Source organism: Epinephelus fuscoguttatus, linkage group LG18 (genome assembly GCF_011397635.1).
Source record: "Epinephelus fuscoguttatus linkage group LG18, E.fuscoguttatus.final_Chr_v1".
NCBI lineage: Eukaryota > Metazoa > Chordata > Actinopteri > Perciformes > Serranidae > Epinephelus > Epinephelus fuscoguttatus.
Window position 1 is genome coordinate 9,389,271 of NC_064769.1, and position 16,990 is coordinate 9,406,260.

A 16,990-nucleotide genomic window follows, 5' to 3' on the forward strand; every position below is an offset into this window, starting at 1 on the left:
AAAATCAGATCCACCTCAACAGATTACAAAAGTGATTCGAGCTTGCATGTCAATTTACTTGTATTAATTCATGCAGTAATATATACTGCAAGGAGCCATTCTTTAATGAGTGCTTTTACTTTGAAACTATAGTTTATTTTGCTGATAAAATTTTAATACTTATACTTAAGTACAATTTAGACTGCATGACTTGTAGCCTATATGAGACCATGTTTCCCCAGCCTAAAGTTCTGAATTTGTTCTTGTTCTTTGAATGTTTTTTATTTATACACTCCATTCTGTGACAACTAAGAATCTTTTTTTCATGTACTGTTTGATGATATGGAAGGAACTTAAGTCATCATATATGTTACATTTAGCAGAAACATCTATTATCTGTTTAACTGTCAAACCTCCAGTGGACTTCAAACATTTAATTAACTTAGTGTGAAGAATGAATGCATGGACTTGACAACATCTTGCATCATTATGATTGTATTATTTTATTTCTTTAACACAGACAGCATCAGCAGATAACCTCTTTGGACGTGCCTTCTCTCACACACACCACATTTCTTCCTTCAGCAGATCAGGACATAACATTTACTTCTTAGATCAGTGGTCTTTAGAAATAAGGGGAACTACTGATTGGATAGAAAAAACAACAACATCAGAGGTGGAGGTGTAAAAGACGGGTGGGTCAGGGACAAGAGTTGGAAAAGTTCATCATCTGGATTGTCTTGCACACATTGTAGCACTTTGTCCCAAAGATGTTTTTTCATGTCAAGATCTCCATTTTCTCCATTTCAACTGTGAGGGCAGAAAGAAGAGAGAAAAAAGTAGTGTTTATCCTGTGTGGATGAAGTCAGTTAAGGAATAAACAGACATAAACACATACTTACTTATGGACAAAGTCATGGTCAAGCGAAGGGATTCCCAAAAGGACCTCCAAAAGCAGCTGTTGAAGCTGAAGTCTGACCGACAGCAGCAGTCTGCTGTAAGATTTACGAAAAAAATGCCAAGATTACAAATTAATACTGTGATGCTAGATATGGTGTAAATATATGTCTGTGTGAATCTCTGTACCATGGCTACAGGGGCCCCAAATGCTTGATCAAACATGTCCTGATTAGGTCCCTGGGCTGAATTGTTTGCAACAGGTGCAGAAGAGAAGGCGGCATCAAGGAGGCCAGGGTTAAAGCTCGGGGCTGGGGCTGCAGCTGGAGCAGGAGCTGGTTTGGGAACACCCAAACAGGCAACAGAGGACACAATTAGTGACAAATCTCACAGTCACATACACTTCAACTTGCACAATTTTGATTGGCTTAGTATTAACACCTGCTGTAATTTGGTTGATATCAAAGTCATCGTGATCTGCCATATCCTGAGGCAGGCCCACTTTACTGTTAAAGTACTGATCGAATTTTCCAGCTTCGTTGCTGCTGGGAGCTGGAGCAGAGTTGGACACTAGCTCCCCTTTCCTCGCTGGGATGGCTGGTGGTTTGGCAATCTGGAAGTCCTTGAACATGTCCTTTCCAATCTTCTTCTCTTTATCTCCAAGGGGGTCCAAAGCTGTGAAGGCACTGTTCTCTACCTTTGGGGCCTCCTTAGCAGGTGGCCTCGGAGGGGGGCGCGACGGGCCAGACTGGAAAGGATTGGTCATGTTGGGCTGACCCCAACCTGGAGAAGCTTGTGGAGGCTGGGCCCAGTTGAGATGTGGTGGGGATAAGGGCGCAGGACTGAAATGAGGTGGCATCTGCTGGCCCCAGGCTGTGGGTGGTATGGGTAGGCCACCAAAGGCAGATGGCTGTGGGTAGGTTATCATAGGGCCTGGAGCGGTCCCACCTGGGATGGCGAACATGGAGGGTGCGGTGACTGAGGCTCCCCACATGCCTGCAGCAGGGATGCCTGTGGTAGCTGGGGGACCTAATTGAAGATTCCCTGAATATAAAGAAAAAGGAATATGAAGATTTTAAAGGGAATGAAATGTAAATCCAAAACAGTATTGTTACATGTGGATAAAACACAAAGTTCCCGTCGTGTGTATTACCCAGAGCAGCTATGGAGGAGGGAGTGGAGGTGGCAGGTGTACTGTTGAAAAGGTCCGCTGATGCAGATGAGCCTTCAGATTGACTGGGAGCAGCAAAGAAGTCTGCTCCAAACAGGTCACTTGCTGTGGACTATTCAGAGGATAAAACAAAAATATTATATATATGAAAAATGTAGAAGTGCTGTTGCACCTTATTGACATAATTTTATATATAACTCATTATGGCAAGCCCTTTTAACATTCCATCAGTAGCAGTAATAGCAATAGTAAATATTAACAATTTCTGTAAGAACTGACTGGTGAGAATTCCAAGGCAACATACCTATGATGTAATTTAAAAATATCTGCAATTAATTTATTAGTGAAAATGTTAATTCTTGATATCAGCAATTAGTTTCTTACTAATAGAAATGCTCACTGTAGATATGTATAAGTTATTTACAAGTCAACCGTTGACTTTTATTCAAATTCAGTTACAGATATCTATAATTAAATTTTAGATCTTAATTCTCAATAGTCAAAAGTACAAAATCTTGATAACAACACTTTATTGTAGATATCTACAATTGTTCTTACAGATATCAATAAATGAAATTCTAGCTACCTAAAATTAAATTCTGAGTATTCAAAATTAAATTGTTGACATGTCAGTTTGGAATTGATACTTGTAATAATTAATGGAATTGTCAGATATCTAGAATTGCATTTCAGGTATTTGAAATACAGCTGTAACTATTGGAATATATATATTTGAGATATTGGCAATTCATTTTAAAACTAGTCAGAATAGAATTTTTGATATCAAAAATCTATTTCCACTAGTCAAAACTGTAGCTATATTAAAGATGTACATACATATATCTACAATAATTATGCTAATTCGGGCTACATATCTGAAATCAATTAACTAATTTAAAAGTAAATCAATAGCTTTGTGGTACTTAAATAACATGATTCCCACATATTCAAAATGGTTTATGTTGTACAAATGGGAAATTCAATTGTTGATATCTGAAAGAGTTATTACTTTTCCACTAGTGAGAACAAAATTGCTGCTAGTCAGCCCTACTAACTGAATGTTAAAAACACTTGCCATAAACTATGCAGCACTTAAAAAATAATATTAAACCAACTTTAATAAATTATTTACAATAATTATGTAGTCAGAAATAAATACTACAGTATTACCTGAACATTCAACATATGCATGCTATGCCACTTACCAGTGCTTTTATCACTGAAGCATGAATGTTAGAAAACAGATTTAGAGCAGAGATGACAAAAGGTACAGTCGATTGTGAAGGCCCATAGTCAAAGTGTCATTTTCTTCAAGCTAGTTAGAGAAGCAGGTGACCACCAGTACATGCACAAAGACAGAGCAGATTCCAACAACAAGCTCCTAACTGAAGTAAATTACAGGCCATATATCTTATCTTAACTAAATGCAGCCTCCAGCAGATCCTGTCAGACATCAATGCATAACCCAAACGCTCAGAAAGGGAGAAGTTAGCAAACTAATTATACTCTGGGAAATGTGCATAACACCCATTTTTAGGCACCACACATGCAACTCTGCGATGATTCATCTAGCTATGGATTTTCACCTTTGCGCTCCTTCGACCTCGTCCAGCCTTAGAGCTCTGCGGAGGCGGGCTTATGACAACTGAATCCTTGCTATGAGACACTGAGGATTGTGGGTGATCAGTTACACCATTAGGGACGGGGGCAGTTTTCAAAGAAGAGTCAAAAAATGGGTTTTTGGTTGAGAGAACTGTTCTGGATTCATTTCCGTCCATCATGGTAATTGTGTTGCCCTGAGTTATTTTGCCCCCTAGTGGCCACTGTCCGTTACTGAGAGCAAGGATCATGTTCTTACTGGACAACCCATTTATCTGCTGACTGAGGTGTTCAGAGTCTCCATTCAAACCACCGTTAATAATTGTCGTACAAGTGTTGCCAGTGGCGTTGTTTAGGCGATTAGTGGCAGTGAGGGAGATCTGTGAATAATCAGGTTCCGACCAAGTGGGTGATTTAGAAAGGGGGTCATCTCTGAAAGGGTCACTGTCTGGGGTTGGAAAGTAGCCAAATGTTGAGGAGAAGGGATTCTCTGTCTGGGGACATGCCCTACGGTCAGGGGCACAGGAAGTTACAAAGGAGTTTCCCTTTATGCAATTCTGATTGCTGTCGACTTCAGCAGAAAAGTCCAGCAAGAGAATATCATTAGAGTCCTGGTTAACATGAGAGGGACAGTGGGAGAGAGAGAAAAAAAGATTTATGAATCAGTTCTGCAGAAAGAGAAAAACACGTGTTAACAAAATGACAAATGAATCATATGGTGAGAAGAGACAACTTAAAGCTGCTACCTGTAGAATATTTACCTCAAAATATCAGTCAAAACAAATTTCACGGTAAGGCAAAGTCTAGAGCAGGGGTGCCAAACAAAGGCCAGAACTGGCCCACCATATAATGGCAGTGAGTAGCACACTGACTTAATGTGGAAAAACTGAGGCATGATGTTGAAACTGCATTTTTTTTTCCCTTTAAAAAATCCAGGCTTTTCATCTGTTTGTAAATGGATGAACACTTGTGCTTCTTTTGACTAAAAGACAGTGAAAATGTATTTGGAGGTGTTGTTTTTTTATAAGTCATAATGCAAATGATTTAATGGCCTGGCCCACTTGAGATCAACTAGAGCTGTATGTGCCCCATGATCTAAAATGAGTTTGACACCTCTGGTCTAGAGTCCATCTTCCAACTTGAAAATTGTAGTCGTTACTAAATTCTTCCTTGTCTTGGACAACAGCAAGGTACAGAAATGTGCTGAAGTCAGCACTAGCTCACTGGCCTGAAACCAAGCTAGTGAACTGGCCTGGGATCAGTGATGTAAAACACTGCCAGTGTCTGACTCCAGGTGTCGCCAAAGCAAACAAAAAACAAAACATCTCTTTACGCTCTACTTGCAGCAGCTTTAAAGGTTTGATGAACAACAATGAGATTGGTATACAAGAAGCATAAACTCAATTCTCAAAAGTTCCTTTTGAAATCTAAAATCTACAATTTATTTAAAAAAGAAAAAAGAAAAATGTGATTCACTCCACCATTAAGTAAACATAAAAATCATGGCCTTTTCAGAATTGAGTTCAAATGCATGGAATGATCTGGGAGGTGCTGACTTTACTCAGTGGAGCCATTTGTTTCTAAATCAGATCCATGTTTCACAAAAGGCAGCATGTAGCAAGCTATACTGCAATGAATGCATCCATATTAAAGGCTCTCTAAGTCTTCCTAAGCTTGAAAAGTTTTTGTCACATACAGCAAACATCTCCTCACGATCCGCTACCTACACGTCCTCTGAATATGCTGTGAAAAAGTCCGGTCTCTGTGGGCAGCCCAGGCTCCGCAAATGGCAACAAAAACACTTCACTTCTGTTTACGTTCAACACAACGGAGCTAGCTCGCCTTTTAGCCTCATTGTAGCCTGTAGCTCTAACTGCCTCTCTGGGCACCGCATTCACATGAGTGCGCTTGTGCGAGACCGTGAAACATGGGCACCGCGTTCATGTGTGTGTGCTTGCTTTCGCTGGTCTCGCGCTGGCTGGTTGGTGCAGCCTGGACCACAGTGTTTTTGTTGCCATTTGCGGAGCCTGAGCTGACCACAGAGACCACAGTTTTCCACAACATATTCAGAGGCCATGTAGCTAGCTTTGGTGTTTTTTTTTTGCTTTTCAAAAAAAAAAATCTTACAATGGAGAAAAATATTGGATAAGTTTTCTACTGCCAACTATAATAGATTTTAAAAATATATGTATAATACTGCAAATAGGGAATACTTTATGGCACCACGCTTACATTTGGAGCCTGGATGTCTGGAGGGGTCGTTATGTCTCCAAAAAGGTCATGCTGCTCCACTGGCTGGAATTCAAAAAAGAAACAGAAACATACTGTTTTTATCCAGCTACTATAAATCAATGGTATGATATCAATGTTAAGCTGTAAGCACAAAAGAGAAGAAGTATTTACTTGAGCGGTTTTTGCTTCACCTTGCAAGGCATCACTTCCATTCTGAAAAGAAAAAGTAGAAGGTTAAGGGAGGAATCAGAGAATCTATTTGAAGAAAACAAGCACTCTGTAATGCTTACCTCAACTACAGTGCTGCCATTTTCACCCTGTAAACAGGAGGTAGGCTGTTAATGACTATACTTATTTTCTTAATTCACTGAGGCACATGTCATTTCACATTTTAATGGAATGTCTCAGGATGTGATTCATTGAAAGAACACAGAGAGGCAGTGTTGATATTCAGGAGGTACGTACAGTGTGTACCTTGTCAACCCTCCCACATGACCGCACCAAGTGCTTTTCTTTCAGAAAGAAAATGTTCTCACTGTCCCAGCTTTTGAAAAATAAAAAAAAAATCATTTTCCAGTTTTAAGTCAGCTGCCTCTGAACTTGTTACCTTCTGTGAGCTCTCTGCCTCTTTCTTCCTCATGTTAAAGATGACTTGGAAGAGATCTTTCAGATCGATGACCAGGGGCTCTGCCTGTATGGTGAAAGAAAGACACTGTCATTGTTGCCCATTTGTCTCTGTTGTTGATGCAGTTTTTGTTGTTTATGTAGTGTACACCTGTAGTGTGTGTCTGTTTCTATGTGTGTGTTAAAGGCTCATTTTTGCCAGACTTTAGTTACAGACACAGCCTTCCGTCCCTACTCTGTGTTCACGTCGTCCATATTTGTGCATGTTTTCTAAATGCTTACACATATGGATGAAATGGAGCAGTATCACCGAAAATCATGGGGGCAGCCAAGCATAGTTCAAGTGAGATATGACAGAAATTGCATAACAGAACGAACTGATAAAATACCAGGAAGAAATCCATCCACATGTTATGATGTATTTATAGACCTAAGACGACCACTGTCTACAAAGCTGCTCCCAGTAAAAGGTGCATTATTACGACCTTCTCCACCGTCACCTTATTTGTTATTGTCAGAAACTGTTGACTCTGCCCTCTAGTGTAATCTAGTGGATGTATCCGAGTCAACATGAGAAGAATATCAGGGCAATGACGGTTACAACCAAGCAGCAACCTCCAGGTATGAAAAATGAAGCCAACACAGACGTACCAAAAACTGCAGTTTCTCAAATGGACACTTGAGGGTGGCTCCAAAAGTGAGTCAATCCTCATAGACGTCAATGTTAAAACGCCTAATTTTACAGTATACATTACCATGTTTTTAGTTTGTTTTAAATTACCATGTTTTTTGTTAGTGCTTTTAGTTAAAGAAAGTTAATTATAATGTTTTTGTCCCCTAAAAAAGTCTTGTTCAGCTTTTGATTGTACTAAAAAACCCTCTCGGGAAACAAATGTTGTTGTACAAATGTTTGCTAGTGAAAATTAGCATTAGAATTGGAATTATCACAGTTAACTATAGCTCTAAATGCACCATGCTAACTAATCTAGCTGCTAATGTTGGGATTGTCGTCCAAATATGGCTAACTTCTGGCTCCAAAAAACCCAAATGGTGATGCTCAAAGGGCCAAACTCAGGGCTTCAAAAGAGGGGTCCACAAAGCAGTGGTTGATGTACAGTCTATGGTTACAACATTTGAAATGAACTAATCTTTTTTCTTATACAAATGAGCCCTTACCTGTTGTGCGGTCTTTATGGCGAAAAACTGATGCTGCCCTTCTGCTCCGCACACATATCCAAATGCCCTGTTGTCTGTTACATCTCTGGCGATGAAGGAGATCTTATTCACCACATGTTCGTGCTCAATCACCTGAGTTATAAGGAAGAAGGTTTTATTAGCAAAAAAATCTACTGAACTTTGCAGCATTATATGAGTGTAATGGAAGGAAATGTCAGAACTCACTCCCGATTTCTCATCAATGATCTTGATGCCCGACATGGAAATGTTGACCCAGATCCTCTGTTTGTGTTTGCCTTGGGACCGAGCAGCTACTGCCATACCCTGGTGTCAAATACATGGTACATTCTGTTAACATGACTTGTTATTTAAAGCTAATACATTTTGTGTACACTGTCGCCCTCTGCAGTGTTGCAGATGACCTGTAACAGCAACAAATGTGTGTCAGATACCAGCCTTAAAATGCCATCCACTTAATAATTTTAATGTATTATAAAAGATAGCAGGGCACAGTCCAAGGTCCATGCTGCACCTTAAGTTTCATCATGGAGTCCTGGCACATCTTGTCCCCTCTGGCCTCTGAGACATCATCGATGCCAATCAGCTTGGCCTTGTACCTCACACCATCCCCTTGAAATCTGCCCAGCAAGTACTCATCGGTCTTCTCTGGGACTGTAAAAAAGAACACAAGAAAACAATGATCTCAACCAGCTCAGACTAGTCGGTCTGATGTCTTAATCACTGCTTGATCAGAATTATGTCATTGCGTTTTCCATTTCTCACCTTTCTTCTTCTCTTTTTTGAATGGGACCTTGGATGTGGCCGTTGTGGGTGAGGCGGACGGGTCATTAGTTGAGGTTGTCGATGGGGATGCAATGCTGGGATCAGCAGGGACAGGCGCGCTGTTCTCCACTTCTGCAGACATGGTGTGGAGTGAGCCTCAATGGACAAGTGGACAGTCGGTGGTAAAGCAGGCGGCAGCTCCGCGTTCAGGGGCAGCGAGGTCAACTGAACAGATGACTCCTAACACCCACGCATGCTTTTCTTGTTATTTGCCTGCAGCAGAAAAAAGTGAAGTGCGTGTGGCGAGAGACAAAAAAGGAGAAGGCGATTTGAGATTAATGCACATTCTTTCTTAGTGAAACTGCAAACAAAATATTACACTGTAAATGGATACAATTAAAATACTTTGCTGCTGCTAAAAAGGTTTTGTATGTAGCTGCTGAAAAGACTTTTTGCACATCATAAACAATTAAATATGTTAACAATCCACAGTAAACATTTACAACCACAGAAACACCCTCAAGACAGACAGAGAGGCATAGCAAGACATATGACCCATAAAACATCATGGTCTCGTAAGGACGAGAACACAGAAAAAAAAACACACTTTAACCCTGCTTTACACATGCTGTGTCAGTTGATCAGCCCTGTAAAGGAGAAAATTATCGTAAAGATAAAGAGGGTCCTACACACACTCACCTCTTTACAAATACATTGTTCTCTAGCAATCAAACTTATTAAGAAGCAACTGAAGTATTTTTCAACCTGGACCCTATTTTTCCATATTTTCATGTCTGAGTCACGAATGGAAACAATTTTTTTTTTAAATGTATCCAGTACTGAGCAAGAGCACTGCAGCTGACAGCTGACAAAAAAGGCTGCAGTGTAAGTTACTTGGCAATTGTGCACCATCAATTTACAGCCACTAAAAGTGCTTGTTTTTGCCACTAACAGGCTCAGATTGTTATCATAAGTGTCTGACAACATGGAGAGGATCTCTAAAAAGAATGACCTTTTAGTTAAAGAGTAAGAACCTTTTTGATTTACCCGAAACAGCACCGAAATCACTGTCATCATAACATTTTATCATCATAAAACACGCTTCATCTAAAGCTGACAGAATTGGATTGGATTGTCTTTCCACTGTTCCAACAATCACCAGCTCTAGTTTGGTCAAAATAAACAATTAATTCACCTGGTTAAATGTGAAAATATGCTGGCTGCATACATGCTAAAATTACTGTTTATGTAAATGGAGTCTGGTGGGCTTCTAGTAGTTATTTCTGGGATGTTTCTGGTTAAACAAAAAAGGATCTTACTTTTAGCAAAAGCTTTTTCTCTGCAGGAATCCTTTCCATAATGTTGTTGACACTTATAATAATCTGAGCCTGTCAGTGGCAAAAACAAGCACTTTTGGTGGATATAAACTGACAATGCGTAAATGCTCCAAGATTACAACCTGTTTGCTGCTGCTGGCTCTATCACTCTCACTTAGTACTGGACCAATTTTAAAAATTGTTGTTCCCCTCACTTTGATACAAAAGCATGGAAAATGGAGTCCAGGTTAAAAAATATATAGTCATCCTTTAAAAACGATTAACTAGGTACCACTATAACTGCACAGATGGACAAAACACATGTTGTAATCATCCTGCAACACCATGTGATTTGTCAGCCCATAAAAATCCTGTTAAAATCACTGAGTTGTGCTAACTGTGTCTCACAAGCAACATGCGGGTCAAATGTATCTGCACATTGACATTAACATCATCATCAATGTGTCTGCCAAAGCACTCCTCAAGAGGTCTGCACTGAGTGTGCAGGAAACACAAGGCACATGAGTCAAAAACATCACCGTGGATTGTAGCGGGCACCACAGCAGCTGAGATTCACCAACATCTCCTCAACTATGTCAGATGCAAGAAAACTTTTTTTTAAAATCATCATTTAATAAATCAAACAATCACAACACTCATTCAGCCAGGCAAAATAAGCCATAAACAACTCCTGCTCTTCGCGAACCATGGAATACAACCAACTCAAACATGGCTCTGTGTGGGACATACATACCTTTAGGACCAGCTCCAGAGGCTACACTGACACTACACCAGTGCAGAGAGGCTGTGAGTGCTGTAGGACGGACCAAAGGTTGGAAGTGGGCAAAGGTTGAGCAATTACCTGAGGTTAATCTTGCGCTAGCAAAGCAAAAGATCTCGTGATGCCCAGCTAAGCAACTACAAACGGAAATTGAAGCATTTTGGAATGATCATTTACCCAGCAAGGTCTATAAAAGCTACACTTAATATACTGATGATCTGGATTCAGGCTCAAAATGATCTCTCAAAAGGAGTACACACCAATGCACCTGTGTGTGATCATGCAAATTCAGAGTGTTTTCGCCTAAATACAGTTAAAATATAGAAATCCACAGTCCAGTCCAGAGGTGCTGTTTATGATGAAGTTAGTCAGGCAAGTAATTTGTTTGATCCATGAAGGAAATGAGAGCCATACAGGATGAGATAACAGATGGGAACTATCAGGTCATTGAGTGTGCTCCAGGTTTGTGCCAACTCTCCACGAATCACATCTGAATGTGCTTGGGACTGACAGAGAATCTGTGAAGGAACAACTATTCAAAAATCAAAGCTGGATCTGCAACTGAGTGTGTTTTCTTTTTCAAGAAATTATATGTATTGCTTTTTAAATCAGAGTTGCATCACAGGAGCTACTATGCAGTTGTAAAACAATACAAACTTCATTCTATACACCAGTATCAGTTTCAAAGTACAAGCAGGGTAAGTAAGTTAGCGCCTGTATGTTTGGTTCCCCATGGTGACATTTAAATTCCTGCAACTGCACAGAGACTGTTTTCTTGCTGTGCAAGGAAAAACAAGACATACATCTAAACACTTGTTGATGCTCCATTTACACAAGTGTGACACATGATTGCACTTGTCCAGTAACTCCAGTGGTGTCAGAGTCCCACTAGCTGGAGGACAGATTAATAAAAAGGGTGAAATGTCAGCAATTCATTGCAGATTTGAGTTAAAGGATTACATTTTAACAACTAACTCAGAGAGTATTGTCCCTCCTGCCAGATGATGAAAATAATGTGTAGCTTTACATCTGCCAGTGTCACGACACAAACAACACTTTGAGCCACAGAAGTTTAAATTCATATTTGTCAGCAGAATAACTGCAGCGAAAGGGCAGAAATGTCACAATCCTGGGCCGTCAGGAAACGTAAACTACTGCACATCTGGAGGAAATCAGGGAATGAGTCAGTCTGCAAGTGAATGAGATGGTGAAATACCACAGGCCCACTGTGAACACAAAGGCCATGCAAACACTTTCATAGCCACTAAATGAAAATAGTTTCACAGTAAAACTAGGAAAAAGATAAGTAAGTATGTGGATGGGAGATGCAACTTAAAAACAAAGTGAACAGCATATATTGTCTGAAGATGAAAAAGATGTTTGTTGACAGGGTTGCAGACAGAAGAGAATGTTCTGGGGAAAGGGCTTATTAGAGGGAGAAAAGTTTTTTATCCCAACAGCTGAGTCAGAAAAGGAAATGAGTAGGAATAAAAACATGGAATGAAGTTTTACCTCCCACAGGGATGTGAGGGAAAATCACAGTTAAGGGAAAAGCAATTGATTTTAGGTTTGTTTTAACTCTCACAAACCTACGACTACTTCTTAGTGTTGCTTTTACAGGCGAATTCATATACTAACATTTTTGTAGCTACTTTAAAACGTCTACCTGTGACGCTTTGCTGGATCCCTAATGAATGCACGGATGGAAAATGTTGACAACACAGGGGACCTACCTGTTTGAAAGCGCGTAGTGAGATGTTGAAACCCCGCTGTCGAAACGGTGACTTTCGTTCCCGTGATGCCTCCGCGGCTCCGGCGCAAAAAAATGAGTAGAACCCAAAACACAGCTCTCGGAAAACGAGCAGGAGTCAGATGTTTTCCGCTAAATGTCGTGGACAGAAAGGAGAGACTGCTGCAAACTCCCAGTTTAACCCTTCGCCGACTGACAGACAGACCTAACTCACTGCAGACTTAAAGTGAAAGAGGGGCGGTGTTTTTTACGTGGAAGATTGGTCATATAGCCTTCACAGTAAGTGGGTCATGAAAAGTGGTGTGTCATAAGAAAATAGATCTGATTTCATTAGACTTTTTTTAATACAACACACTATTAAACAATGCAGGCCTGTTTTCATCCACACTTCAGATTGTTTCACGTTTTTAAACATTAATTTTCATCAAGACAAAATGGTCTAATGACAAAAAATGATATGAAATGACCAATTTAAAGAGGCAACAAGAAATACAGTGTTTTTATAATGAGAGATTAAATGACTGTGTAGTGTGAAAGGGGTTGCTGCTCCAAATTTCCTCCCAGCCAGCTTTATAACATCTTTTATTTTAGTCATTATTGACTGTTCCCTTTCTTCAGGTATATCCCCTTCCTGTTTTAAACATGCCACTGTTTACCCCCTTTTAAAGAAGCCCTCTCTTGATCCCACTGTTTTAAGCAATTTTAGATCCATCTCCAAGCTACCATTTTTATCAAAGATTTTAGAGAAAATTGTCTCCACACAATTGATTTCCTTTATGAACAATAATCAAATCTTTGAGAAATTTCAGTCTGGCTTCTGCTCATTACACAGCACCAAGACTGCTTTGGTCAAGGTCTCCAATGACTTTCTGCTTGCAGCTGACTCAGGCCAGCACTCCATTTTAATTCTCCTTGACCTCAACTCAGCCTTTGACATAGTGGATCATGGTGTCTTGATCAGCCGTCTGAAAAATTATGTTGGTATCAGTGATGTGGCCCTGGATTGGTTCATTTCTTAACTGTCTGATAGGTCATTCTCTGTGGTGCTTGGAGATGCTTCTTCCTCCTGTGCTCCGCTCCTCTGTGGGGTCCCCCAGGGGTCTATTTTGGGACCCCTTCTATTCACCATATACATGCTACCTCTCGGACAAATCATGCATACATCATACACAACATTAATTTTCACTGTTACGCGGATGACACTCAATTATATGCCCCGTTAAAGCCTGGTTCCTCTGATGCTGTCTGTATTATGTCCTGTCTGGCTGAAATTAAATCCTGGATGTCCAAAAATTTTCTGCAGCTGAATGACTCTAAATCAGAAGTAATCATCATCACCCCCTCTGGCCCCAGCACTACCAGCAGTCTGGGTACACTGTCTATTAATGTCCGTACAGAGGCCCGCAACCTGGGTGTCATTTTTGACTGTGAGCTGTCTTTTGATGTCCAGGTGACCAAAGTACTACAGTCCTGCTCTGCCCAACTGAGACAGCTAACCAAAATCAGGTCATTCCTCTCTCCTGCAGATTTAGAAAAGGTCATCCATGCTTTTATCACTTCCAGACTCGACTACTGTAATGCACTTCATTCTGGTATTAGCAAACGAAACATTAAAAGAGTGCAGTTGGCACAAAGTGCTGCTGCCAGGCTTTTAACAGGTACTAAGAGAAGTGACCACATTACACCAATCCTTGCTAGCCCTTCACTGGTTACCCATGAGTTTTAGAATTGATTTTAAGATTTTACTGCTTGTTTTTAAAGCCCTAAATGGTCAGGCTCCTGCCTTTATCTGTGATCTGCTAACTCCTTATGAGCCTGATTGTTGCCTGAGATCCTCCAGCACAGCAGGGCCCTTCTATTAGTTCCAAAGTCTCGTCGTGTCACTAAAGGTGCGGGCCTTTGCTGTTCAGGCCCCTCAGCTCTGGAACTCCCTGCCTGGAGATCTCAGACAGGCTAACTCAGTGTCTTCTTTTAAATCTCTTCTTCAGACTCACTTTTATTGTATGGCCTTTTCTAAATTGATGGTAATTTTGTAACTGTTTTTAAATTATTTGATGTTTTATGTATTAATTGTCTTTATTATGTATTAATTGTTTTTATTGTTAAGCACTTTGTAACTCAGTTTTGAAAGGTGCTATACAAATAAAGTTATTATTATTGTTATTATTATTATTATTATTATTTTAGCTCATTGTTATGGTTTTAGGGCCTCCAACTTTAATGCTGCTGTTTTGGTTCACTCTCACCACTCTCATAGGCTATTCACTGCAAGCGTCAGGCTATTTGCATTGCAAGCAAACGTGAACCAAATCTGATTTTTTTTCCCCCCTCATGACACACGTCTGATTTTTTAGTAGTGTGGACACAGAAATCTGACTTTTTCCAATCTGTTCTGGGCTGCATAGCTGATTGCTGGCCAGGTGCCTACTGTGAGATCAGTCATATCAGACCTTAGTTGTGGTTTTCCCATACATCCATGGTTGTTCCACTAAATAATTAACACTGCAGGTGCAGATTACTCACCATACACTATCTGAGTGGTCTGTTAAAACTGCAGAAGGCTGCCATAATCATAACACTTTTGCAGTAAGCTGCCCCATTCGCCAGCCAATAGAGCTCAATTACTAAACGCTTTGGTGGGGACAGCTTGCTTACATGTTGTGGCAGCAGTGTCATGAGGTGCTGACAGAGATACTGGAATTTAGTCCTGAACATCCTAACGTTTTGGAGAAACTGTTTCCTCCACGAAACCCTCCACATCAAGGCCCCAACACTCTGAAGTCCTTTTCCACACCAACTCTGTCACCACAGAACTAAGAGCAAGTACAGCCAATAGAGCTATGACTTTAGTGTTCCTTCTTCTTCTCAGCGTCATGCCATTGTTCCAACGGTTCATTATTCAGAAGCCTCAGTGGTTCGAAAAAAGGCCCATTGGATTAAAAGCCCATTTGAATTCCCTTATCCTAAAAACGGAACAAAACAGACTCCCAAACAGAAGCACGTGGCTAATTACTATGCAGCATAACAAAGGTCAGATGACATCATTCTGCATAATAACTAGCTATGTGGTTATGTTGTTTGTTTGTAGTTTATGTTGTATATTTTCTGCAGAAGCAGACAGCTGTTTTCAACTAAAAAGCTCTAAAAACACACTGTACGCTACATGCCCAGCACCAAACAGCAGACATCAGACAAAGTTGGCCACTAACTTGGGAAATGGTGAAGCATTTAGCTGCTGAAGAGCCAGATATTTCCCTGTGGTTGGTAGACAACAAAAAGTTAAATGAGTTAAAAGTTTGCATCTTTTAACTCATGCATCAGTGCTTTGCATCTGCTGCATGTGTAAAAAGAACTGTTTGTAAATTTTGAAGGTCACAATATGTCAGTGTTGTTTCTGCAGCGCCCCCAAGTGGCAAGAAAATCATCACACAGCAGTGTTAATTTCACTGTAAGCCTGTATACTCCCAAGCCTTTAAGTAATGTCTAAAAATAGGGACAACTTAGCCTTTTGTTATTGTCATCCAAAACAGCCTAACTTGCTTTATAAGTCTTGATTTTAATGAAATCTGAAACATGTGATTTTAACCATAATTATGTTTCTATTGTGTAAAGGGGCAGAATGGGCAGAAAATGTCTTGTGCTTGGCTGAGATGAAGCAAGGATCCTTTGTTGCTCAACATTTGTGACATGAATTGCTTTAAACACTTCATGGTAACTGCAAAAACATGAATATATCCCACCTTCCTCTGCCAACACTGTTGGACCACAGCATTGGATGAGTTTCAAATTAAAAATCTCATCTAAATCTCATATAAACATTTTGAACACTGAGCATCATATCATTAAATGTAGAAGGAGTGAGGGGAAAGAGGAGTCCAAACCAGAGAGGAAAGCTCCGCTGTTGCTAACACAGCACTTTTTTTTAAAAGACCAGGCACTACATTTCCTCTGCCAGGCACAGTGTTATTGCAATTACAGTCAACCGATAGCTGAAAATGGGTCATCAACTTCCTCAGTATAAATGTCTGTTTTGCTTTTCGATACCATATAGTGATTCAGCCGTGTAATGACAGTTTTTATATTTGCTGTTCTAAGCACTGAGTGCCAGTTCTTACATTCCCAGGAAGAAAATCCTTAGATCACACAGTAGGTGTTTCGTCTCACATTTACAGAAGCATTATTAAATGTTTGTTTGGGATAATTAAGAGAAGAACCAGAGGTTTAGTATAAACAGGGGTAGCCAGCGTTTAAAAGACAAAAAGCTTCTTCAACAGAAAAACAAAGGAAATTGAAACAAATTATTGGGAAATGAATCTGTGTAGCTACAAAACTAGAGTACGCGTCAACACTGAGATCTGCACTAACGTGAGTAGTGATGTCAGTGTCGCTTTTTCCTGTGGACTGTTAGGTTTCACTTCTGTAAATGTGTTTTTCAATAAGTATAGTGTGCCAACTACCAGTGAATTATATTCCACATATCAGACAACATTTAAATGACTGATAGTAACTGACTGATGACTGATACTGTGAAGTGAGAGCTCAGTTGATGGCTTAACACTACTGTCGGGTTTGTGATATTGTTACTGATGTCAGTATGCTGGAGCTTATTGATTAAATGACAAAAAGCTTTTTCCGTTATGCTGATTCATTCTAATCCATTGGTGTTTAATGGAAATGGTCTT

General features: G+C 40.1%; 1 protein-coding gene across 3 annotated transcripts; it reads right to left on the reverse strand.

Annotated features, from left to right (window-relative positions):
* Positions 1-458: 458 nt before the first annotated feature.
* LOC125905573 (disabled homolog 2-like) lies at positions 459-12,540 on the reverse strand. 3 transcript variants are annotated; one of them, XM_049603611.1, is made up of 15 exons: positions 12,292-12,540; positions 8,462-8,734; positions 8,211-8,350; positions 7,904-8,002; positions 7,679-7,810; positions 6,486-6,569; positions 6,169-6,195; positions 6,050-6,091; positions 5,879-5,941; positions 3,634-4,257; positions 2,030-2,159; positions 1,318-1,920; positions 1,066-1,211; positions 882-974; positions 459-789 (listed from the first exon to the last, which is right to left on the reverse strand). In XM_049603611.1, the coding sequence occupies exons 2-14, from the start codon at positions 8,601-8,603 to the stop codon at positions 900-902; spliced, it is 2,307 nt and encodes a 768-aa protein (XP_049459568.1). In that variant the 5' UTR covers positions 8,604-8,734; positions 12,292-12,540; the 3' UTR covers positions 459-789; positions 882-899. The 3 variants fall into 3 exon arrangements, with proteins under 3 accessions (XP_049459568.1, XP_049459569.1, XP_049459570.1); XM_049603612.1 differs by lacking the exon at positions 12,292-12,540 and adding an exon at positions 10,532-10,600; XM_049603613.1 differs by lacking the exon at positions 3,634-4,257 and having other exon boundaries at positions 12,292-12,538.
* Positions 12,541-16,990: the final 4,450 nt, after the last annotated feature.

What these genes read in the sequence shown, in the direction of transcription:
- LOC125905573 (XM_049603611.1), bottom strand. Translation starts at nt 8,603, where the DNA reads ATGTCTGCAGAAGTGGAGAACAGCGCGCCTGTCCCTGCTGATCCCAGC. An exon ending in CCATAAAGACCGCACAACAG is followed by an intron (nt 6,570 to 7,678) that starts GTAAGGGCTCAT and finishes TTCACCATACAG; the next exon opens with GCAGAGCCCCTGGTCATCGA. An exon ending in CAGACATCCAGGCTCCAAAT is followed by an intron (nt 4,258 to 5,878) that starts GTAAGCGTGGTG and finishes CATGTTAACCAG; the next exon opens with GACTCTAATGATATTCTCTT.